The sequence below is a fragment of the Oryzias latipes genome, chromosome 7 (assembly GCF_053564925.1).
Source record: "Oryzias latipes strain Hd-rR chromosome 7, Olatipes_Hd-rR_3.1".
NCBI lineage: Eukaryota > Metazoa > Chordata > Actinopteri > Beloniformes > Adrianichthyidae > Oryzias > Oryzias latipes.
The window spans coordinates 19,915,637-19,941,268 of NC_136243.1; the positions used below are offsets into that span (position 1 = coordinate 19,915,637).

Genomic DNA, 25,632 nt, shown 5'->3' on the forward strand with positions numbered 1-25,632 from the left:
TTAAGAGTTTCTGGATGCTTTTGTTTTAGCTGGTGGGGCAAATCATTTTTCTGCAGTCCCATTTTCCCTAAAACAAACAGAAATGAATGTATGCTGTTGCTAAAAATAAAACAGTTGGAGTGGCCATTAGGTTAATCTGCTCCTAAGGTTGTTAAAACAGGCAGCACAGAAAAAGATGCAAGCAAGTTATTGTTGAGCTTCATTAGCCCCACAAAGCCCAGCATGCATTGCAGTTTATTTCATATTTTGGTAAAGATCTCTATATTTGGGTATGTTGTTTATTCTGTATTTTATTCCAGAAATTCTTGCAGCAAAACAGCTGGTCATTAAAAGAGTTGAGCACTGCAGCTTTTATTTTTCAGAATGTGCTGACAGTAGAGAAAAGTTGTACTCAACTATTGAAGTAATGCACCGTTGTGTCTGGTTAACGAAAAGAAGCATTATTAACTATTTAAATGAGTTTAAGGTTTTCAGTTTATTGAATTATTAATAGTAAAATATATCTAAAGGCTTCTTCCACAATAATCACTTGTTTTTAGGACTTATTTTACTCAGGGAAGTCTAACTAAAAGGCTATTGGTCATTCTGTGAATTACTTTTAATGTTTTGCTGCTTTGTTTTTTGTGTAGGATGAGCCTAAAAATTTGTTTTTTTCCCTATATAGAGGTATATTTTCTGTACATCTATTGTACTTTGTGTAAAATGTCTCATCCTGAAATGAAATCTCAAGGCAAGGCTTCCCATCATCAATGCCTACAGCGCCATCTTTTGAGAGAAAAATGTAAGTATGGCTTTGACCCACTTTCCCTAAATAGTGATATAAATTATGAGCTATATTTTTTCCTTACACATTTCTACAACTTCATATCTTGAAAAAATAAAACAAAATAAAATGCTCATCCTAAATATGTAGATTTTTTTTACTTTAGTATTCTATAATCCAGTGAAGGGGTTTGAGGCTTCATTATAAAGGTCAGCAAAACGGTGATCTCTGTTCAAGTCACCTGATGATAGAACTCTTGTAAGTTACATTCGTAATAGGAACTAATAATAAGTAAAACTGAGACTCCAATTCAGTCACGCTTTCAGAAAAATATGTAAAAACTGCATTTTATTTTTTACTGAATCCATCAGATGTACCTCAAAGGGGAATCCTTTCAGTTGAAAAAATCTTCACATGAAAGCATTTCAAAAGTTCCGTAAAGCAAAAAAAAAAAAAGGAAGCAAAAACAAAAAAATGTGACCCAACTTATTTTCCAACTAGGAGAGAGGTTTGACCTCACATTATTTCAGCAGAATCAGGGTCAGGTCAGGGTCAGGCATAGAAGCCTCGTGATTCTTTTTGAAGTGTTTAGTTTTGTATTTGAGGAAAGATGTCAAAACTGCACTGGATCTAGGTAACGATAATCCTCCACTAAATTTGAAGCATTTTGCATAGGATTAAGCTTTCTTTATTATAACATGAACTCCTAATAGAAAATAATTTTTGAATTTTGACAGGTTTAGGCCTCTGCACTGCCAAGCAAGACAGTAAAAGTTATTTCAGGGGTCGGCAACCTTTACCACTCACAGAGCCATTTGCACCGGTTTCCCACAGAAATGAAAACACAGGGAGCCACAACATCCTTTGGAAAACCCAGTGTTACCAGTGTATGGCATCATTTCACTCGTTTTTAAAGTCCGTAAAGAGATTTGAATTTTTTTTTATCCTCTGTCTTAATGGATTCCGGTGAGAATTATTTCCTGAGTGGCCACAAAACAAGCAAATATGTCATAATTAACTAGCAGTTAATCTGCTTCTCCAATAGATTTTTGTCTACAAACAACTTTTTTTCTTATCTCGATCAGGATGCTTTTGGGCAAAAGCTTCGTGTTTATTCTGGAATGTCTCGGGGTCCTGCAAGGATGACTTTTTATGTCAAGACATACGAGGTAATCCTTTAAACGGGCACAAAAGACAGATCATCATTAACACTCTGAGGAGTTATACTACTATTATTACTCCTATTATTTGTCACACACCTAGATGTGTGAAATGTTTTCTTTTGCATTCGGCTCATCTCCTGGGGGAGCGGTGAGCTGCAGACACAGCCACGCTCTGGAACTATTTGGGCCCATAATGAGCGGATCCCATTGGATCCCATTTTTAGAGTCTTTGGTATGACTCTGCCTGGATTTGAACTCACAGCCTTCCAATCTAGGAGACAGACACCCTATTACCAGGCCACTTAGCTGGTGTATAATTGCAATAAAAGATTTTACCAAATGTAGTTAGTATTTATCAAAAAGCTGGTCTTCGGCTAGGATGTCAGTCTGGTGGTTTTGTTAACATCGTTAACATGATTTTATTTTTGGCCTGATCAGATGTTAAAATGACCACCTGTAGTGAAATGCACACTGTATGTCGTGGAAGCAACTCCTTTGTGATAATTGTTTCTTTAAAACTAATATGTTGCCTTCTAATTTTGCTTATAAAGTTAAAATGACAAACTCATTTTACGCTGTACGTGTTGACCAGTATACAAATGTAGTAATCTAAGTTTACGTCAAAACATCAAGATAAACATTCTTACATTGAAGAAACATGTTCTCATTCTTAAGTTATATAATGCTATTTAAATTTTGCCTGTGGGGTATAACGGGTAGTTCATCTTATGGCAGCAAGGTTGACAAAACCAAATGAGAGCCATCAGGCAGCTTCTTACAAATTTATCTGACTCGGGCACAAGTGGGGAGGAGGAGGACGTCTTTGTCTGGCAAGGAGTGAAGGATTCAGGCAGAGACGAACATTTCTTTTTAGGAAGACACGAGGGAGAACAAGGAAGAGAGAGTTGAAGAAAGAAGAAGCAGCAGCAGCAGAGAGCATCCAAAAGAAATGTAGGTGACAGTATGAGTTCCACATTAAATATTGTGGTCAACTCTGATATTTTTGTATGAAAACAAGAAAAAGTTATGTATTTGAATGGGGCAGAATTGTAAAATATTTGACTAAATTATTCCTAATCGTTTGTGTGTGAATGTGTTTATAAAGAAGATGTAATCATTCTACTTCCACACACACATTTACACCTGCTGATAAAACGTTTACAATATATTTACTTTAATAAGGTTGTAATGATGATCTCTACTGCCTCATTACTGAGCAGACTAATCTCTACAGTTGTCACCGAAGTAGATGAAGCATTAACACCAATGGATGAGGTCATTTGTAATGTGAATAAATTTGTATTTGTTCAGTAGAAGCTTTGGATATTAAAATAATTATACATTTTAAGTGGGTTGGAGTGATTTAGGGTTGAATGAATTATGTTTTAAAGGCAAGTAATGGGGGAGAATATACCAATTAAATTCATCATACTGTGTTTTAAATGTGTTAAATATTAAAAATGTTACTGTGCATACTTTAGCATAAAAATACATAAAGTGTTGTCCACAGTTGGCACAGCATTTCCACTCCTGACTGTTTATTGTGAAACAAAAATAAAGATAAAAAACAAAAAGCTCACATAGATATTTTGATTCCAATCAAGCCTTTTGAAAGGATTAGTTAATGAAGAACAGATGCAAATGTGTCACCTTTGGATCAAAAGTTGCACAACAATTTTTATGTTGATGTTAATCAACAAAGCACCCCTAATTCGGTAGTAGTGTTTATACTTGTTGACCGGAAAGACTGAATAGAGTTCAAGTGCTGACATACAGAAAACCTCCTGGCCCACATTTAAGAACGTGGTTCGATAAGTTTAGTTTGATGCCTTGTAGAATGATGTTGTTGCTTGGTTTGGTTTAAAGTCAGTAAGATCCATTTATGACAGTTCTCTCCTGAACAGCACTTTATTCACACTGCTGCCCTGTTTGAGGTCCTGGAGCTGTATTCTAGTCTAGTCTGTTCTAAAATAGGGAATTTTAAATTATAAAAAGGTTGAGAGTCTGAAATTTACTTAATCTAAAATTATATTAATTATTTTTCTCAGTGTACTTCGGTTGTTTTTTGGAGTAATCTGTTTTGAGAGCATTTTTTTCCAATCAGTATTGGTTCCCATATGTGTGCGCAGGCTCTCAGAAGGAGAAATACGTTACTTGTTAAAACCGTAAAACTCTTTAAGTTAAAAGCCCATAAGGCAAATCCCATCAATCTTTAATCTTATTCAGAGCTTGGTCAAATGCTTTTTTTCTTTTTATCTCTTTTAAAGTCAAATAGTGAAAAAAGCCGCATTCCCTTAATTGAATCCTTTTGGAGAGCATGCTTAAAGCTGAGAAACGTCTGGTTCATTTCAAAGCTCATGGACCTTTTTCATATAAAAAGCTGGATTCAAACAGTTGAGTCAAGGCTGTGTTACATGAGGAGGAACAAAATGACTAAACACAAACAGAGATTTATTTGTATGGCATCAATAGATGGCAGTAGCATCACACTGGCAAAGACACTATAAAATGTTTTTATCTTGACATATTGTTGGGAACCCAATAATTTGTAGCCTTTAAATATGAAAATTAAAATAAAACACTGTGATTATCATTTGCCAGATCTTGCCTTTTTGTAAATCAAGACGCTTTTCCAAACCCCTTTTTTCCGTTTTTTTTTTTTGCAGTCTTTCCATCCAAGAAGGCCGCTCTTACACAACAGGAGATTCAATGGAGGTGTCACAGATGCATGAGATTATTTTTAGGAGCGGCATCAGTAAGAAGCCATCCTCATTCAATTCTCCTCGATAATATTTTACAAAAATTCATTTTGAAGTCAGATTTGTGCTTAAACGGAGGGAAAAAAATGTGACTTGCTTATTCACTTCCACTGCATCTCTGTCATATTTCAAGAATCTCTATGCTCCAGAGTTAGGACAGAAACTGTCAACTGTCCACAACTTCTGTCTTGCAGTGTTTTTTTAAGACATGGTAAAGATTTTACACCTATACAGGAGAGAAAAGCGGCAGATTTTGCCGTATTCATGCAGTGTGCAATTTTTTGCAGGGTCTTGCTGCAGGCACCGAGGTCCCTTGGATAAGGTCTCTAGTAACAAGTGCATTGCTGGGCTTTTGACAGTAGAAACGACAACCTCAGCCCTGTAATGTCATTTTCTATAAACCCCTCTCTCTTACAGCTCACTGTCGTGAGAGTTTTGCAGTGACAGACTGCTGACCAGTTCAGAGAATAAAGCGACTATGTGAATGAGAGAAACTGTATAGTGCACTTTGTAGTACCTAAACAGGGCTGAAAAGATGCTCCACACTGTGTTCCATTTATTACTGTATGCAGTCGATACAGCATCCCAAAATAAATCACTGGCATTTCTCAGTTTGCCATTTTTACACAATTTCCAGCATTGTCGGGCTGAAGTTAAAGCTCAGTGTTTGTGCAGAGCTTTGCTCTCTGCGTGCTCCTGGCCAGCCTGATGACCAGATGGGTCAGTGGCAGAGTAGTCAGCGCTTGCCGGGGCCCCTTCTGCTCGCTGCATGGGTCCACTCTTGGGATCAAAACCCCAGAGATGAGAAATGCAGAGCCCTGATCACAAGATACACATCCCTGCAGGCTAAGCTGACACATTTGAACATGCACAACCCCACACAGGTAAATCCAGGCGAATTCACTGCTTTTGCAGATGCTGGAGTGCTCTTTATCTCTATTGTGCAGCAATTTTACTGAGCCTAAGCAGAGACCTGTCAGCGCATCGTTTTATTGATTAACAGAAAAATTAACAAAAGACATCATAGCCGGGTTTAATAAGCTGGAGGCAGATTTGACATTCTATCATTCCAGACAAGAGGTTGAAGACGCGTACGTTATTGGAGTGATATTTTTCTTGCCATGTCATGTAGAAATTTAGTCAAGTCATCTTCGGCTGCTATCACAGTCCATTAAATCCATTGTGAAGATGCATAATTGATGCCGCCTTTGGGTAGAGTTTAATCAAATGAAGAGTGCTTCACACTCTACTGCCATCTGAAAAATGAGAAGCACTATCACTGGAATGTGGTTCAGAAATCACGCTTTGGACTGATTTATCATCATTTAACTTTTTGCATAATTCCCAAAGAAAAAATGACAAATTATTAAAGCTTTCTAAAGCAATTTCCCAAAAGAAATGGATATACTTGTAATAAGTTCCAAGTAGAAACACTGGAGTGACACACTCACAAAAAACTGTTGTGATTTTCTTTTCCTGTTTACTTTACTGGTGGTGAGGGAGTACAGAGGCAGGGGGCTTTGCTTTCGAATTAAATTTTACACCCAGTCAGCACCTACGCATCTGCAGGATGTCACCTCCTGTTAAAGCTGTGTGTGATGCGCTTTCGTTTAAAAGCTGTTGCCTTTTGTTTCTGAGCTTTTTCATCATTTGTTTGACGAGCGCTACAAGTGCTCCCCTTTCATCTGTGAAGACTACAAACCTCTGTGAATGAGTTGCATCTTTTCACGCAGAGAAAGGAGAAAGGATGAGCAACACTTTCACAAGACGTATGCCTGCTATCGTGCCTCTTTTCTCCATGGATGCGTTTCTATGACGGGGGTAGGAAATTGGAGAAAAGAGGCAGATTAGTGCACCTACTCAGCTGTGAATTCTCAAGAGCATTCGTCTCACTCTGCCATCTTAGTAACAAAGCAGTCAATTAGATCCATGAAGTCAGACCTGAAATTTTCAGAAAATCTTTACATGGATGTAGAAGTTTAGATGTCGACGAGATCAAAGAAAAGGAAGTAGGAGAGGTGAAGCATGTAAACTCAGATGAGTGAGGATAAAGGAGGTGACTGAGCTAATTGTGAACAGTCTCCGTCCAAATCTGCAACGACTGTCAAATGAACAAATTTCAAACGTATTCTCTCCACCCACCCAGCTCCATCCCTGCGGTGGGAGTGTGGTGAGCGATAGGAATAAATACCAGGAGACACTAATGTGATGAGAATGATGCCTGGTCTGTTCCGCTGATTAAAAATGCAATAACACTGTGAAGAATCCGTAGACAAATGGGTTTTAGGCAGCACCCGCTGTCCACAGACTAATAAAACAAAAGTCACAGAATTCATTTCTAGCAATATTCCTTAAAAAACTTTATCGGAGTATATCAGCTGCTGAGCCACATCATTTATTTTGTGAGCTTTCTTTAGATGATAATTAGTGGCTTCGAGGAGGCATAGATGTTATGACTCATGTCTGACAAGTGACTATTTTCCTGCAATGGGATCTTTAAAAGCGCAGTGCCCTTCACCAACAGGTCTGGGTTCCTGAAAACAGCAGAGACATGGAAGAAGGACAGATGCTGGGAACCAAAAAGCACCATAGGAACGTTAAATGCAGCCAAATAAAAATAAGAGGACTGAAGAGTGTCTTTATCGTGCACCATGTTATATCAAGCTTCAGTTGGTCCCTGACGAGAAGCAGATAAGGTTTCACTCGGGCTGCAGTTGGATAATTGGACATTTATGGAGAGATAGGAGAGCCCTGGGCCCAGGAGCCATGAAACAGAGCTAATCTGGACTCAGCATCAGTAAATTGTCTGTGAAAGAGCGCATCAGAAGCCCTGACAAGATAAAGAAGGCTTTCCTGAGAGGCGGAGCCGGACCAAAGTGACATAAAAACTCAGATAGAAGAAAGCCCAAGTCTTTGGTGCTGGCACTTTTACATGCCACATGAACCGCTCAGTGAAATGGGTATTTCTTGGAACGACAGTGTCAACTTGTCATCCAATATAGGTCACGCAGTCTTGTAATTCATTTGACAGCATGGACAGTTTTGACAACTGTGTAACAAGACAGCTTCCAAGAGCCATAGTTCTTTAGAAGCTTTTTTGTGGTTTTAAAAAGCTTGTAAAATCTATTCTTTAATATTAACTTCTCGACATCTAATTAATTTTACTTCATCTTAATTTGAGAAATTTCTTTGCAAAAACAACAACTTTTTCACGCAAACTTTTAACGAATATGTCTTTTTCTGCAGATTTCCAATAATGTCAGTTAAACTGTGCTTAGTTTGAGTCATTTATTAAAAAATATAGTCAAGTAAAAGTGCATTCATATTGATAATACCTTTACTGGGAGATGACAAACTATTTAAGAAAATTTAGAAAATTGGAATGATCTGTTTTCACCAATGAACTTGACTTTCTTCTTTGGAATCTGCCTTTCTCTCAGAGTATCATAATAAGTGGCTTCACTATAATTTTCTTCTGTTGTTTCCCAGGTGTTGCAGTCAGTGAACATGGTGCAGGTGGGCCTTGAGAGACCAGGGCCAGTTTCAAACATCTGCGTGTACAAACCAAGGCTCTGTTTTTTTTTTATGTTGTTCAAGTACAGCTGTGTTAGTCTTTTACCATCTTCATCGTTTTTACTTACTTTTGAAGATCCTAAAATAAAACGCTATTGCTTGCACTGTTTTATTGCTGTTTTTGTTTTTGCTAAGCTCTAAATCTAACTTTGTTAGAAAGCCTCTGCTTCCACACAAACACTGACACAAGCAATTAATTTGCTAGGGGAGAGGCTAGTCTTAATTGGGTATAAGCAGGATTTTTCTTGGCTGTGTGCAACAGAAAATGACAGACTGTGTGTATGAGAAGCAAAGACCATCTGGTCCCACAGGAGCTGAGAGCGATGCCAAACAAATGAAAAGAGAAACAACAGAAAACCTACACGGGTAAGTATACCATTCCCCGCTCTTTCCTATTCTGACACGCAAAAGATGAATTGTCATCTCTTGGCCATATATCATTAGCTTATGTGACAACCAGAGGGAGATGCTTTATCTGCGAAGAAGCTGAAGTCTCTGGTGAGTGGTCTATTCATACTTTTTATATAGAGATCGGCATAAAAACAGTGGCCTTGCATCTGCATGCGGGAGCTTAAATAACAAGAGGCTAGCATAATGGCATGGTCATAAGCCAAATTAACCTGACATGTTACAGTATATCACTCATGACGGTGATGGGTGTTTAGACTTGGAAGGAGCAGAAAGGAAAGGGAGGGGGGCTTTGATGCTGAACATCCTCTCCTCTCACTGGCCTCTATCGCCGTTTGGCCAGTTCACTGAAGCCTTAGTCACATGCACCTGGATGGGGGCTGACCCATACGAGTGATGGTTTTTTTTGTAGAAAGGAGGGGCTGCATCTTAGGAGGACCGCAGTCTAGAAATTCCCCCTGAAGCTCATGCAACCACCTTATGGGACGTCATTAAAATGGAACGTACCAATGTATAGTGTGTGTGTGTGTTTTAAGTGTATCATGAAATATTCATAAACAAATGTAAGTTATACGAACTTATGACGTACGAGTGATGTTGGCGTGCGGAGCCTTTAGTGAGGTGCGTGCACAGGCTTTTCACTGACCACATGCAAATGCTTCACACAAGGTGTGTAGGAGATATGCAATTGCTCGTAAGATGGCCATAGAATGCTCACACAAACTACGCTGTCCAATGTCTTCATTTCCAACAGTTGGGCTGCACGCAAGGAGTGTGCAACGGGCGCTAAAGGAACACGCACCTTTCCTGTGAAAGCAATTACTCAGCGTGCAAGATTTGGGGCGATTGAAAAAAATGAGAAACACGTACCATGTGTTAGCGTCTCCCTCACTTATCCTGTTTCTTAAGTGTTCTCTACAACCTGTTGCCTGCAGCATGCTCGTAAAAAAAACATTTTCACCTGACTACAGGCTCACTACGGTCTTAAAATTTTGTGCGGGTCACTTGTGTGCCCTGTACCTGTTTTTTGCCCACAGATGGCCCATATCCACACGTAAGGGTGGATGTGACTAACGTATAAAATCCTGTGACCTCAGGTTGAGATTCATTTCAGGCTCTTTTTTTTTTCCGGCTTTCAGATTCCTTTAAAAAACAAATTTCAAATCTGACTTAAAGCCACCTCCAATCTGTGCTAAAATAATGTGTTGTCTGGTTTTGTTGGATAAAAGATAACAAAACAGTTTTATTTAATGTTCATGCTTTGACAGACATCACAACATACTTGCATGATTCCTCTGACATTGTTTCCCTTAACATAACCGTTCAAAATAGCTGGTACAAAACTCTGTCAAACAAACATGCTTTCACCTATTCAACATCATTCTTTTTTGGTAGAAATTAACAAACTACAGGTATGTTGGAGCTCGACGTCGTTTCCAGAGTTTATTTGTTCTTTTTTTTCAGTTTACATCAAATATAACAGACATACATTGGCACATGCAAAGTGAACACTTTGTGGTGCTTTTCATTGTCATCCAAATCCAACTGAATAAAGAGCAGATATCTACTTTTTTGTGTTTACTCCAAACATGAAAATACTCTCAAATATTTACAAAAAATATACATACAATACCTATCACACAAATGAAATAATCATCTGGGACTGATCTGAGTTAAAAAAAATCCAAATACTGCATGTGGCAGAGAATGCTGTTTTAAGGTAATTAAATAAACATCAAGAAAAGAGGCACAGAAGAAGAACACTGAAAACAATGTAAGACAGAAATCTGAAAATGCAAACCTCAAGAGAATATGGCTTTAATGGCATTTTTAAAGAAAACTATCTCAAAGCAGATCCATTGTTCGTTTTTTGTCCTCCTCCACAATGACCCCCTCTCAGGAGGAAAGCCATTCCGTGTCAGGGACAGATAAAAGGACCACAACACAAGTTCACAACCTGCAGTTTGTTTCTCAGGGCCGACGACGCAGACACACAGGCCCGGACCGCCGCCAGCTTCTGTCAGGCCTCATGGATCATGTTCGTCTGATGATGGGATGTCTTCCACAGCACTGGAATGCATCGGTACTGCAGGAATATCAGCTCTCTGCCTTCATGCGTTCTGTTGCAGTTTTCTTCTGCTTTTCCAACACATACAAAAGGACAGCTTTTGTTTCCATGCAGATCAGATCCTGAGATTGTTGTAACTCACGTATGTTTTCTTTGTTGCTTGACCTGAGAAAAGCGGGGAGGGAAAAGAAACAAGTTTACTTTGAGGGCTGCCAAAACAAATGTAAAAAGCGAAGCCTCCAGCTGTGGTAAATAGCATCCATATCGGTAAAGTCTAACTGCTGTGCTGTGAATTCTTATTGCCAGCTGTGAGGAATCGGGAGCAATATTTCAGCCTAGTGTATCATTTCAACTCGCTGTGCCCCTGTGTAAAGCCTCCGTTTCTATTTTCAGATGCTAACTAGTGATAAAAATCACAAACACCACACAAGTGGGCACCAAACAAATGCTAGGGCATGCAATGCGATCCCAGTCTAGATTGCCATGGAAACGTATCAGAATGTGGCTGAATGCCTGGTTACCATTTCTGTTTCTGTGTTCTGCTGTATAGGCATCATTGTGAGAACCAATTTAAGTTTTTAACCTTCAGAGTGAGAACATTTCTTTTCCTGTAAAGTCAGTCATTTTATTTTACTGTCAGCATTTTTATTGAATGAATTGGTTGGTTTTGGAACCAGAGGAGTTTGTAACAAGAGAGATTTAGGGAATTATGCTAGTTTAGGTGACGGACAGCAAATATGAATATATATTAATATAGATGGTATCGGTCTGTAAAAAACAAACAAACAAAAAGTTTGTTACACATTCTTTTAATCTCAAATATGACTGTAAATTCTGATTCTACTGCTTTAATGTTGCCATGGTCACTAGTTCTCATGGGCTTTGCAATTAAAACACCATTTCTTAACAGCTGAATTTTGTGGTCTCAATCTATTACAATAATATGATGAATAAAACATTAGTTAATGCAGCTTCTTGTTGCAAATCATTCAAAGTGAGAACGATCGGTCCTTTTTTTTACAGATATCATTTGTGTGTGTTTGTGTGAGAGGGTGTGTTTCCCAGTCTGGAACTGATTCAATTAGCTTTTCTTTCTTAATTGTTTTTGATAATGGAAACTGCTTGTCTTATCTCACCCTACAACCTTCCTTATCAGTAATTCCATCCCTTGTCAGGCTGCATCTTTTTAACACATTCTACAGCCGGAGTTACATAAATTAAATCTGAAAAGCATCAAAGCATCTACAAACAAACCAACAAGCTTGCTGTGAAAATTGTGCAAAACATTAAATCATTTCGAAAGAATTACAGGGCAAGTGTTCCTATCTGAAAAATGTAATCATGAAGATATTACACCGTATCAATATCAACGTAAATCTGCAGAATGGCTAATGCTCCAAATCCCATAAATCACTGGGAGTCATCTCATGCAGAGCTGATGGGTCCTAAAAGGGAGCTGGTTGTTGCTCTGATGGTTACAGGAATTGACAGACAGTCTCCAGGGATGGTGTAGGCACAGTTCAGGTTTCGGTGCGGTCATGCACATAAATTCGCCATTAATAAATGTCACTTCCACTGTTGCTAAAAAAGAAGGGCAAGAGGAGGAGAGAGTGTGTGGGGCAATGGGACGAGGCGGCAAAGAATTCACGTTGGATGGACAGAAGGTGAGGAGCGTACAGTCCTGTTGGAGGAGGGAAAGGGGGGGGCCTCCAGAGGTTGAATGACCCGCTTAGGGATTTTTAATCTGCTGCTACACATGTTATAATTTTACCCTCTAATTTAAAGCATGAATTGAGTCAATGAGTCACATGTGTGACAGGAAAATTTATACTCCCCATCCCCTTATACACTCGCTCAGCTCTGTGACTTACATGTGTGAAACCCACACGTTCACAACCATGCACGCTCACAGTTGCACAGGCATGCGCACGTTTGCTGCCCTCACGACAGCCGAGTGCGACAACTGGTGGGTTTTTGGAAGAACTCCCAGTAAAATCCGTTACCTCGAGGACTGGTTGAGGGATTGGTGCCCCTTTGGCTGCCATGATTGCTGTATGTTATTAGAACTGTTGTGAAAAGGAGTGTTGGAGGCTGTGATGTGTGATTTGCATGAACTGTCAATCTTCTCTCCCTTTTTCCTGACATTTAAAGAAAAGGGGAAAAAAAACTCATGGTAATGTGCATCTATTCTAAATCATATCTTTGTCATGTCTTTCTTGCTTAAACCTGTAATTTTTCTGCTTCTTAACCAGAACAAACTGCTGAGAATATTTAGGCTGCATCGCTCATGTAGTAATTCTTGGTTTTATCTTTGCTAACAGGATCATACTTGCTATTTCAGAGGAGGAGTGGTGTGAGTAACACACACCAGAGTGGCAGATTATCTCCCTCAATTGTCTGTGATAAAGCCTTACTTCTCTAAATCTCTCCACATGGTAAGTTCCCCCTTCGTCTTTGGTGCTCGCTGCCGTGCACTTAGGCTAAAGGTCTCGCGATTTATCAGGATAAAAGATAATAGACTTCTCCCCTCAGGATATGACACACATTTCTCACCCTGTCAACACTCAATTAAATGAGAGGAATGATAGTTATTATACAAGAAATAAAACACTGAAGGAAGCTGGGACAAACTAGAAAAAAAAAAGTTTCAATTAGAAAAATAACTATATTGATGAACCAGATCCGAGCTCCAGGAGTTTAGTGATCTGTGGCATTTATTGATACAGATACTTCCATTCATTCATTAAACAAAGCTACCATATTTTTTGGAGTACAAGTTTTTTTTTTTGCATAGTTTCTTCTGTGCATTTTTAAGGAGAAATGCGATGAGCCTAAAAACTTAATGGTAGCTTCTCCCACACATGTCTGGAGCGTCTAGTTCATGAACACGTGTTTGGACAAGCCCTGAGCATTTAATTTGAAATGCATTAAAAGAGGCAGAGGACGCAAATTTGTCACGTAGATTGCGTTCGGTGTGAACGCAGCAGTACTCCAGGCTTAGCAGATTTGTTCAGAAGCGTTTTTACTTCCAAAAGTATGACTTCCACTTCGGAGTGTTCTATATGTCATTCTTTCTTCTTTATATTTTCTTTTTTGGCTCTTGTGAATTACACTCTGGTAATAGTTGAAAATAAATAATCAAAAAGTAAATTTTTAATGATTTTCCACAAATAATTTTGCATAAAAATGGGATTACTCAAGTATTACCACAGAAAGAGGAATGATATAGTTTGCTAAAAAAAGGGATATTTTTTTTCTCATTACAATATTTGAACCATTATAATATTGATCAATATCAATTTATTTTAGCAACAATTCTTCTGTTATTCAGCTGAAAGCTTTCTCTTGTGAAATGTGGTGGGCTGTAAAATTGAGTTTGGTTTGTCTTTTGCGGACATGTTTGTAACTTCATGGGTTCCTCCTCACATATTGTCACTCACTCATTGGGTCTGCAGCAGGATTCTCGCACAGCTCAGTCCTCGCCTCCCCGTTGGGCCTCTCGCTGGGCTTTTGGGACAGCCGGGATGACATTGTGGCAGCAGTGACCACAGCCTTGAAGCTGCGCTTCCTCTTCTGTACGTTCAGCTCAGGGTGGAAAATAATGATGTACACCTTGGGCATGTAGAGCATGCCCAGTGCAACTGAGGCACTGAGGTTCATGGAGATGGTTAAGGTGGTTGTCTGAATGTACAACTGGAACACACACAGGTAAAACGCAGAGTTAAAAAAAGCAGCATTTGCAGTATACATAATAAAAAAGGGCGAGGTCTTTATTTGTAGTTTGACCTTTGGCTGCTCCCTGAGGCAGACAAACATGCTCTGAATAGCATTAAAACATTATAAAAAAAAATTAATAGCTAGAAATCAAAAAATAGAAAATATGTATCTGTGAAGAAGAAACACTTTGTTATGCACTCTCACAGCTAAGATGTTATAGAAAGCTTTGGACAAATCAAAATCTTATCAAATAAAATAAAAAAGTGACTTCCTTTTTGAAAAATTTCCTGCAGCAGGGCCTGGTGGTTGAAACAGGTTGTTATATTACTATTGTGTACCTTTATAATGAGTATATTTGATAATCAGCACTTTATAATTCAAGATGCAACTTGCTGATATATGATCAGAGGTATTAGTGACAGTAAATATATTTAAAAAAAACATAATCTATTCCTCCATGTATTTGTCTACCTGTACAGCAGCCTACAATCTCTCAAATGCATGTGCACACTCACAATAACTCTAGAGGTCAATTAAAATAATCTGTTAAACTAACATCCATTTATTCATGTAGCGCCACAAATCAAGTGTACAGGAAAAATCCATGAAAGGCATTAGGAGGGCAAGCAAACTCCATTTTAACAAACACTTTATGTCAGTTCAGCTGAAATGGACTCTTAGCATTGCTTAAATGTCAAAATCCAATGCATTTCTGAGACAGACTTTGAGGAGCTTCTTGCTTCCCACGCTATTGATTCCACCTTGTTTTTACATTTTTCCTTGATAGACATGACCCCTCATATCATGAATACATATACTGTAGACTATAATAAGCTTAGAGCAAAGAACTTTTACATTTTCAAAAGACACTTTGACCCACCAGGATGGGTAGTATTATTTTTTCAGACAACAAAGCCATGAGTGTTTTCTTTTCTTGAGTTGTTTCACTGCTTTCACTTTATTTTTTTTTACTATATTATTTAAAAAAAAGCTCAATATAAAGCTGGATTTCAACATGGCAGTTGTCCTGTACTGACTAATCAGTCTTTAACCAGGCCTGGGGAGGAAGTGATCTGTATTTGCTTTGCTTCACAATGTTACACAGCTGAAAACCTCTGTGATGTGCAACATGAACAATTATACAGCAGAAAGATGTCGCAAATATTTGTTTACCCATTTGGTTTTCCAATGTTGACAACTTTGCAGAGGGATACATGGGCATGTTCACAAGGGACTAACATATAGATAAAGGTGTTTGCCTTTCTTTAACATCTACATGTACATGCCTTTGTGAATGTAATTTACTAACAGTGTCTGTGCCATGGAAGTGACAGGTTTAACAAATATTAATGCCTTTTGTTGTTTTTTTCTTTTTTAATTAGGGAAACATCTCAGTTAGAACTTTTCTAATTACCCTGAATAATTTACTGCAGGAGCGGAGCAGAAGCAGGACAACTGAGCTGGAGTCTCCATGAGAAAACAAAAAATTCAACTGGACCCAGTATTTCTTTGATACTGGATCAGGAAACAAAAACACTGGTTTACTACATGACAATTAACAAGAAGAATGATATTAAACGTGAAGTAAATTATCATTCTTTAAAAAATGTTTGAAACCAGCACATGGTAGAAGAAGAAGGTTCGGCTGTTTCCTTCCTCCTTAAGCAGAGGATACGCCAAACCATCCTTTCTAAATGAAGAGAAAAATAATCCAATCCCACAATTCTTTGCAGAAAGCAAAGTGATAGCAGTTTACGACCGCAGTTAAACTTGTAATGTCTGCCAATGAAGTAAAAGAAAACAGCCTTGAAAGAAGGGGATCGGAAGGACTTTTTTTAAAGGCCTCATACACAAACACCCTTTTTTTCCCACTCTGTTTACATCCTTGCATCCCACAACTGAACAGTAAATAACTAAAACCCCAAAGTGGACTGAACTGAATTACAACAATCCAATGTATTATCTATTCATTTGTAGTTTGACGTGTTTTTGTATAGCGCTTTTAAAAACCTTGTTTATTAATTGGTGCTTTCAAAATAAACAAAATTAAATTATATTCAACTGTCCCTGACTTTATGTTCTGCCCTTATTTGCATTCTTACATGACCACTCTTCACATAAATAGTTGCTTTTTTTTTCCCCACAAATTTTTTTTTTTTAAATCCTGGTTGAAGTATGTCTCAGAGCATCGGCGTCTGCAGTACTCAATGTCTTTTAGTGTTGTTTACTGGATGCAGCCTATAAAAAAATGATTAAAAAAAGCTCAGTTACAAGGTTTTTAAGATTTGTTTTATGCATATTTTTTTACTTAAGGTTAGAGGACAACTAAGAATTTATAAAACACAGATCATACTCCATTACTGAATTTTAAGCATCTACTTCATTGAAAAAAAGCTTGATTTACTAAGATGAGTTGACTTCAGCAAACATGAAAGAGTCTTTGTAAAAGAAAAGCAATAATTTCAAGAAGGGGCATTGCTGCTTCAAGAGCTTCTTCACATTGGCACTGAAGAGTATCAGATGTCACCTTTTTGCTTCTGCTCAGCCAGGCTTTACTTATGTGGATGGGAGGAGGATACAGTTGTAAACACATTATCCATCACAGTGTAATTGCACAAAGGCAAAAATGCTCATCGAATTACTGAAAAGAAGAACTGCCACCATTTTAGTGCACTCTTGCTCAGTAATTATTACTAATGGTAGTTTTATCAAGTGTGTCTCCTTCACATACATGTCAGGTGCTTGTTTTCTAATCTCCAAACATCATTCAGATGCCTAATTTCAGTACGCTAATGTGCTCATTGCCTCAATCTCCTTCAACCTCCTTCTGCCTCAAGACTTCAGAAGCAGTGATCTGGCTGGTATGCGATGCATTACTAACTGTATAAATATCAAACTGTACTCTGTTCTGTGTCACTCTTAACTGCTGGAATGTTGTCTGAGCTGGGACTTGGCAGCATTTTGTGGTTGCGTTCGGGGACAGGCAGTCAAGGAGTGCACCCGCCATCAAATATAATCAGGAGAAGATCTAATATGTTGTGTTGGGTTTTCATGTTTGGTCGTTGTTAATTTGTCTGGTCCCCATAGCAACACAACAGAGTTTTGTGCAAGAAACTAAACACGACTGGAATAAGCTTTTAATGAGATTGCGACCCCTCAGAATCTGCAATACTGCTGACCGTATCAAAACCTAGCTTGTGACTTTGCATGAAAAATGATTTAGGAGAGAGCTGCTAATAAGCATCATGTTTTCCCTCATTACACAAGCACACACCTATGCACACACACAATAATGCATAAATATGTTGGCTTTCACTTCTATTGATGCAGCTACACATGCGCATGGACACGCTCACGTAAATGCACCAAACCAAATCCTTTTTCCCACCATTTCTAATCACAGAGTCAGGTTTTTTTTCATTGTGCCTCTCTGCGAGCTTGACCCAAATTCATAGCATCTCCCAGCCACTATTTGAATGTTTAGCTTGTCACAAAACCTACATAATTAATCACTTTTGCTTTAACATAAATAATTACATAAAGTCATTTTCACAACTGCTTAGCAACTCTCTATTTATAGCCTTTTTAATGATTTATTTAAGTCCTCATCAGGAGTCAAATGGTGGCTTTGAATTTTACATCTCATTGACAGATTTGAACACCAGTGTTCAAACTCAACAGACCGTCTGGCCCCTATCTCCAAAGAGCTGCTTAGGTTGGGTCCTACAATTATACCCACACAAAATATTCTCACCGTAAAGCTGGGAACGGTTGGGCTCTGAAAATGCTGACAGGGATAAGGTCTCAATGCGGAAAGTAACAATGACCATGATCCGTTTCATGTTAGGTAATCCTCTAAATAATGAATCCAGCGGATCTGCAGAATCCACTCCCCTGGATGTCCCTTGCTGTTTTGAATGGTCTAAATTTCTGAGCAAGCTCATGTCACGAACAACTCTTGATGACTTTGTGTTGCAAAACCTCAATCCATTCGAAGTCAAACCTTTTTATGTCCTTAGCTGCAGTTCTGACTCAGCACCAGCAAGTGAGGATATTTTCACCATAAGTTTTTTGAATTAGCAGGCAAAAAGGCTGAGACTAAAGTTGGTCAAACAGTCAAAACATGCTGAGATTATTAGTTTCAAAATGAATGGAAGACATTAAAAAAACAGGTTAAATTTGATATTTTATGCATTTTTAGCACATTTTGGAAAGTTGTTAACCACTCCTGCAACCTTTTTAGGTTCTCCAAACTGCTGATGTGATAATCCAGAAAATGGCATTCTGGCAGAGACAATCCACCAAAGTAATACTTAATGACAACATGCTGATTAAAAGATACCCTTTTGGAGAAAACTGTAATTTCTGCAGATGGCTTTGTGTTGCCTCAGAGGCACATTTTTGTTTTTGCAAAAGCTCATTTCCTTTCACCATGTTGGTTTTTTTTGTGTGGAAAATGCAGGATTGCAACAGTTATCATTAGTTCAGAACCAGTGATCTTTACAATTGTTTAGTTTTGTTAAAATCATTAAATTGCCCATTTCCAAGGTCTCCTGAAAAAGGAGACCTGGAAAAAGCCCCTCATACTGTATATGAGTCTCTAAGGCAAAACAGAAAAACATTTGCAAAGCTAAGCTTAATTAACAAAGAGAAGCTAAGATAACTTGTGAAATAATGTCATTTGTATGAAGTATATATGCCATATTTGATGTGGCATACATACTAATATTGAAGTAAATACATTGCATAAATTACAATATATTGACTTTTACAATTAATGCTGATTTTAATAATACATGTTTGCATATTTTCATATATTCTGATTAATTAGGAATATAAATTACAGAAGTAAGTGCAGATTGTTTTTTCATGCAAGGCATAACAAAACATTGTAAGATTTGATTACATGTCTGTAGGATCACATTAAATCCAACCAGCCGACACACATGACCTGAATTTCATTTGCATTTTTTTGGGTGTATATACATGTATTTCTGCAGTTTGTGATACAGCAATTCAAAGATTATTAGTAAAATCTGCAGGCTTTTTTGGGGGGATGGGGATGGGGTTTGGAATTTTGCAAGAATAGCTGTAAATCTGTCAGGTCAACACAGTTTCAGCTTTGCAGCACTAAGTGGTGTAAAACAGATGTCACACTCTCCTTTCCCTTATAAATAAATCCAAAGCGAGGTTAAATTAAAAACTCCGACCTTCCTGTCTTTCCCCTGCCCTCCTTTTTTCAGGTTTTTGGCCTGCATATTGCTTCTGGTGCAGCCTTTTTGAGTTTTTATGCACAAAACAAATGACAGGCAGAGAAATCTCACCTATTTTTTATAAAATACTTCATGTCCCTACAATAAATGTCAAGAGCAGCTCTTCCAAAGTGCGTCTTTTTGCAGGGAGAAGCAGAGATTACAAATAGTCTTTCTCATATCCACTGCTAAAAGCTAAATTGAAAAAGTTCTTTTGATGCTTGTCAGCATGATCTGTTTTTCAAAACTCTATGTAGCAACAACAGAAACTCTACATAAACATAAAACCTAAGGTTTTTTTTGTGTGTGCATCAAATCACACTGACAAGTCAGGTAATATGGTGGTAAACATCAACCAGTCTGGTCCTGTTTTGCATTACAAAAACTACAAAGGGTATGTCCATGTTGGTTCTATCTAGACGTGTCACACAGAAGCACAGATTTGTTTGAAGACTCAGCTAATCTTGAGCACTGAGGACAATTGGACGTGGTTCCTGGAGACTGACAGTGATAAACATGACACCATTGAGTGACGGAGAACATGCACATGGGGCAGAAGTGATGCTGTGGAGTCTTTTATTAATGTCTAGTCAAGCTTTCCCTGAAACCAGTCCCAACAGGGAAACCAGAAGGAATGAATGTGATGGTGATGGTTACAAACAACAATAAGAATGCATGTATTCATACATATATTCTGACCTAAAGAAGCTACACATACAAGAGAGAGCAGCTTATTCTACAAGACAGTGCTAACTGTTTTTTTTTAAAGTTCTTAGTAGCATCTGGCATCCTGTCATAAGAAAGTTAATCTGCACATAAAAAGACAAAACACACCAATAAAACCTGGCTTCATTTTAATGCATGACATTAAGTGTTAATACTTCACAAGAATATTTTAGCAAACAAATGCGGAAAGCATTCATATTCTCTAAATATGTAGCTTGAAATGAGGGATGAGCCAAGTCACATTTGCAGTATAAGAGTTGCTATCAAGACATGCTAAAAGCCTTTTTCACTCTCAGTGCCTGGGGATTCGAAAGAAATGCACTTACAGAGGCCATTACACCGAGATGCTGTGGTGTGAACCGGAGGATTGAGTAAAGCAGAAGGCAGTGTGAAGAAAGAGTTAACTGCATAAGGTGGAAAGATAAACACATTACTGCTTCGCTAGTCGCCACAAGTAACATAATGAACTCCTAATCGCTGCTGAGGGTGTAATTCATCTATGAAATCAGCAGCAAATTGAGATGAGGAAAATCAGTTTCTGATCTTTCTCATGTGGGAGTTTGGCAGGAAGGATATTGAACGGTGTGCCTCTCAAAAGGTTAGGAGTAACACTTTCCTGTCAGCATCAATATTCTGCCAGTGGAAAACTTCCCCTTGGATGTGTCATGTACACACAGGCCTGCCAAGCAGCACAGGAGTCCGGAGGATGAACGCATCTGTATTCTACTCAGCATTGGCCTGATAAGCAGAATCTAACGCAGAAGGTCAGAATGTCATTGTTTCAATTAACTCCAGAGGCATACAATGTCTAATGCTCCATTGATTAGAGGTTGTCAAAAAAAAACATTTCTTTTCATGTTGCTCCACATATAGTCTTTTTCTTTCGGCTTCAGCAGTAACTTGCTGTGTTGCTAAATCATAAACGCATTTGCATTGCCCTTTCCTTTTTGGTTCACTTTCCTATGATGAACAATGGAAGTGAAGCTGAGATCAGGATTATGCTGTTGGTTGATATCAACCCCTTTTTCCTTTGTTTGTTCCAACAAAGTGAAACAAAAATCATATTTATAACCTACATTGTCCCATTCCATTTTGTATTTTTCACTTTCCTTTTAGTAGTAGAAGTGTTTGTGCAAAGATAAAACATTTGAAGAGGCAGAAAATATAAAGGGATGTGGAAGTGCAGTAAAAAAAAGGAACAACTTACCTTTTCTGCAGATTGTGCTGTGCCAAAGAAAATTGGGATGAAGGCCAGCCACACTATACAAGTGGTGTACATAGTGAAGCCAATGGGCTTGGCTTCATTGAAGTCTTCTGGTACATCCCTTGTCTTGATAGCATAAATGGTACATGTCACCATCAGAAGGATGCTGTAACCCAACGAGCAAATCATTTGCAAGTCTGTGATGTCGCACTTAAGCACACCACGGGCCAGCTTGGGGTTTATGGTTTTCTGCTCATCGTAGTCAATAATTGTGTTTGGTGGGTCAACAGCAAACCACACCAACACCCCCAGCAGCTGAACACAGATTAGACTGGATGTGATGGCGATCTGTGAGGTGGGACTGATAAAGCGAGGAGCTGTCACTGTCTGCTTCCCCTGTTCGAAAATCCGATAGATGCGGTTGGTCTTGGTGAGCAGAGCTGCGTAACTGATGCACATGCCCAGGCCCAGGAAAATCCTCCGGAAGGCACACACGGCAACATCAGGTTTGGCAATCATGAGGAACGTGATGATGTAGCACAGGAAGATGCCAGTTAGCAGGACATAGCTCAGCTCTCTCCCCGATGCTCGGACGATCGGTGTGTCATTGTAGCGCACAAAAGTTGCCATCACAAAGATAGTGGCAATGATACCAAGCATGGCCAGGAAGACAGGAATGATCGCCCAAGGAGAATGCCACTCCAGCTTGATGATGGGTATGGGCTGGCAGGAGGTTCTGTTGGAATTGGGCCTCATGTTGTAGGCGCACAATCTGCAGGACGTCTCATCGTACTGATACTGGTAGCCATCACATAGCTCACAGTGCCAGCAGCATGGCATGCCCTTTACTTTCTTCTTCCTCTCTCCAGTTTTGCAGGGCAGACTGCACACAGATATGGGCACCTCCTGATCCCCATCTGGCCACTGAAGCTCGTCCAGCTGGGAAAAGTATGACACATAGCAAATAGGGATGAAGAATTAGCAAGGGTGAGAAATTGAGAGGTAACAGGTGGCAAAGTGCGCCTAAGTTTTAGAGAAAAAACACAACCAGGAATAGTAAAAGAAAAATGGAAGATAAATCGTAAAAATTATATGTGGAATGTATGATTCTGTCACCAGTAACTCCATTAGTTTTGTGAAATAAAATATAATCTTTCCGATCAGCTGAAAAGAACGATTAACTTAACACAATACAAAATCTGTCTTGCCAGTTTCTTAAAGGGATTGCCTTTTCTAATACTGGAAAGTAATTGAAATCGCCATGGCAACACAGCCTACCTTTGTTCAGTGAAATAAAAATAAATGTGAAATGCAAAAGACATTAGGTTTTAATACAGGAGTCAGCGAGCTATGAAATACATGATGAGAAGGAAGGAAAATGGGATTTAGGTTGGCAAAATGCAACTGTTAGAATTGCAAGGCTATTTCTATTTATGATCTTGTCATGACAATGAAAAGTGCAATACACAGATGCTGAAAGCGACCGAATGAGAGCCAAAGCCAAAAGACCCCAAGGCATTTCATACTTCAAGCTTAAGTTATAGTTTGAAAGTACAAGTAGGTCTGAAAGAGCTGGGACAAGAAAATGTACACATTTATTGAAGAATTAGAAAGCAATCTGACATAGAGCTAATCCCTGAATCTATCATGTAGCGGCGCCAAACTGGGACTGGGATCTTAAGAAGATTCACCAGATGGTTTCTCAGTAGTGTCACTGATCAACAGAAGACACAGCATCAATATAAATTAGTAGAACAGCAGCACATGAACACTCTGACAGCTGGTATTTACATGCAGAACCTAGCTGGTCAGGATACTTGAAGGGTCAAATTTCCAAAACCATATTTACATTTGTTCTGTGTCACATTTGGCCATATCCTGTCAGCAGTCAGCCTCCAGACTGATCTCTGTTAATCTCGTAAAACTGTTATTTTTGACCATAAAATAGCATATTTTTCAGACTATAAGTTGCTGGGAGTATAAATTGCAGCAGCCAAAAAATGCATCACTTAAAAAATCATTTATAGGTTGGAGTATAAATTGCACTTTTGGGAGAAATTTATTGGAAAAAGAAAATGGGACCAAAAAGATTTTGATTTTGTCTTAAAAAGGCAAATCATAATAATGACATAAAAAAATAATAAACTGACTATCTACACGCTACATCACTGCAACACATTGATGCTCATTTAGCTTCATGAAACATGAGACCAATCTATTGTATTAGCGCAACATATGAACAATTGTTCTGATAACCATAGCATAAAGAACATGCTAACAAGTCAACTAAACTCTTTATATCACTTCAAATTACAAAATCCATTGAATTCTTTATCCTTTGTGTCGACATGGAACAATTCTGCCAAACCTGGCTCAAGACTGAGCGGCACTTCTTCTGCACTGCTGTCAGTAGCAAATACTGGTACTGCACCTTAGATATTTAGGTACCCTTGGTGGGGAGGGCGATTGGACATCCCTGTGTGCAATCAGGAGATGTCCCCTCAGTATCCTACCCGCCAATTTTAACTGCACCCCCTTAGTACACATGCCCTTTACCCCTCAAAACATTGACTCCAACACAAACACACATACATGCACACACACACCCTCACAAACACACACACACATGCATTTCCGTGTCCCTGGGGTGTGGGTTCAAATTTCCAACTGTAGGCAAGCCTGGTTGGGCCATGTTTGCAACACTTCTTGTGGACCCCCTCTTCCACTGGGTGTCCTCCTCCTGGGCGGGGATGGCTGGCCCCTGCCTTGATCTCTCCTGGACCAACCGTGGGCCGGTTGGGTGGCTGCCTGGAGCGTTGGGCGGGTCTACCTTGGGGGGTCCTGGCTTGTACCTGGGATAGGGGTGCTCTCCTGGTTCGGCTGGAGCTTGCACTCTCTGTCCCCCCATGCCCCCCTGCTCTCTGGCTTTGGGGGCCTCCGTGGCAGTCCTGCTGACCCTGGCCTGGGTGGCGGATGTGATCGCCCTGGGGTCGCTTGTTCTCTATCTGCTGCCGAGCGGATGTTGGGGGGTTCTAGCTGCCTAAGCTGCTACGGCGGGGGTCTTGGTGTGGGGATGACTGGGCACTCTCCCTCCTTCTTTTTACATTCCTTCATCCATTTTAGAAAAACATAAACACTCACTCTAGCACAGGTGTTAGCTCACCTTTGCACAAATACTTTGCGTGCTTGAATGAAATATTTCACACTAGTTGGTTTGAAGGCATAGTTATGCGTATGTGAAAATTATTTGTATTGTGTACATTTTGAAACATGAATATTTTAGGAGCCAACAGGTATGTTTATAACATTTGAGTGTGTGTGTGGACAGACTTGTAGTACATCTAAACCTCACTGTAATGATAATAACCATCCAGCAACTTGTTGCTTTATGCTGCTTCATGGTTTTACCCCCCCCCCCCCCCCCCGCCCCTTCTAAACCCCCCCCCCCTAACATCCCTCTCTCTTCTTTCCTAATTTCCTCTTCCGTCCGGTCCAACACAAAAGATTTTCAAATATGATGTTGCAAATAAAATATGTCCAAAACAAGAGGCCTTTAGCTCTCATCGTTTTGCCCAGCTGTTGGACAGGACAAGTTAAAAAAAAATGCAAAAAAGAACTCAATTTAAAATCCGAAAAATATGATAATTTTAAATGCTTAGAACTTTTAGCTGATACTTTAGTTGCTCACATTTTTTTATTATAGTTGTTTTCTATCCCATCACCCGATATAATGTATTTTATAATATCAAACCTTAACCATGTTAATGAACCTATCTTGACGGTGACAGAAAGCTAAAAAGTAAAAAATGGAATAAAATAGATGGAGTAGGAGAGTCTTGCACTGTATTTTTTTCCTGTATTTGTCATAGTTTGAAGATTACTTTGTTGTCCTTGTTATTTTCCTTGATTTTGTGTCCTGTTACTTACTGCCCTATTTTGAGAGTGACCTGTTTTTATCAGTTTACATTTGGTTGACTCGTTTCATCTTCCCTGCATTTG

The 25,632-nt window shown here is 39.0% G+C and overlaps 1 protein-coding gene across 1 annotated transcript in view; it reads right to left on the reverse strand.

Moving 5' to 3' along the window:
* Window positions 1–9,879: 9,879 nt before the first annotated feature.
* Window positions 9,880–25,632, reverse strand: part of LOC101165481 (metabotropic glutamate receptor 7) — a 74,507-nt gene continuing 58,754 nt past the window's right edge. Inside the window, exons 8-11 of the mRNA XM_020704723.3 lie at window positions 21,637–22,572; window positions 14,175–14,427; window positions 10,877–10,899; window positions 9,880–10,802 (exon numbers count right to left, since the gene is read on the reverse strand). Coding sequence (XP_020560382.1) covers window positions 10,764–10,802; window positions 10,877–10,899; window positions 14,175–14,427; window positions 21,637–22,572 — 1,251 coding nt within the window. The 3' untranslated portion in view covers window positions 9,880–10,763. The remainder of the gene's footprint in view (window positions 10,803–10,876; window positions 10,900–14,174; window positions 14,428–21,636; window positions 22,573–25,632) is intronic.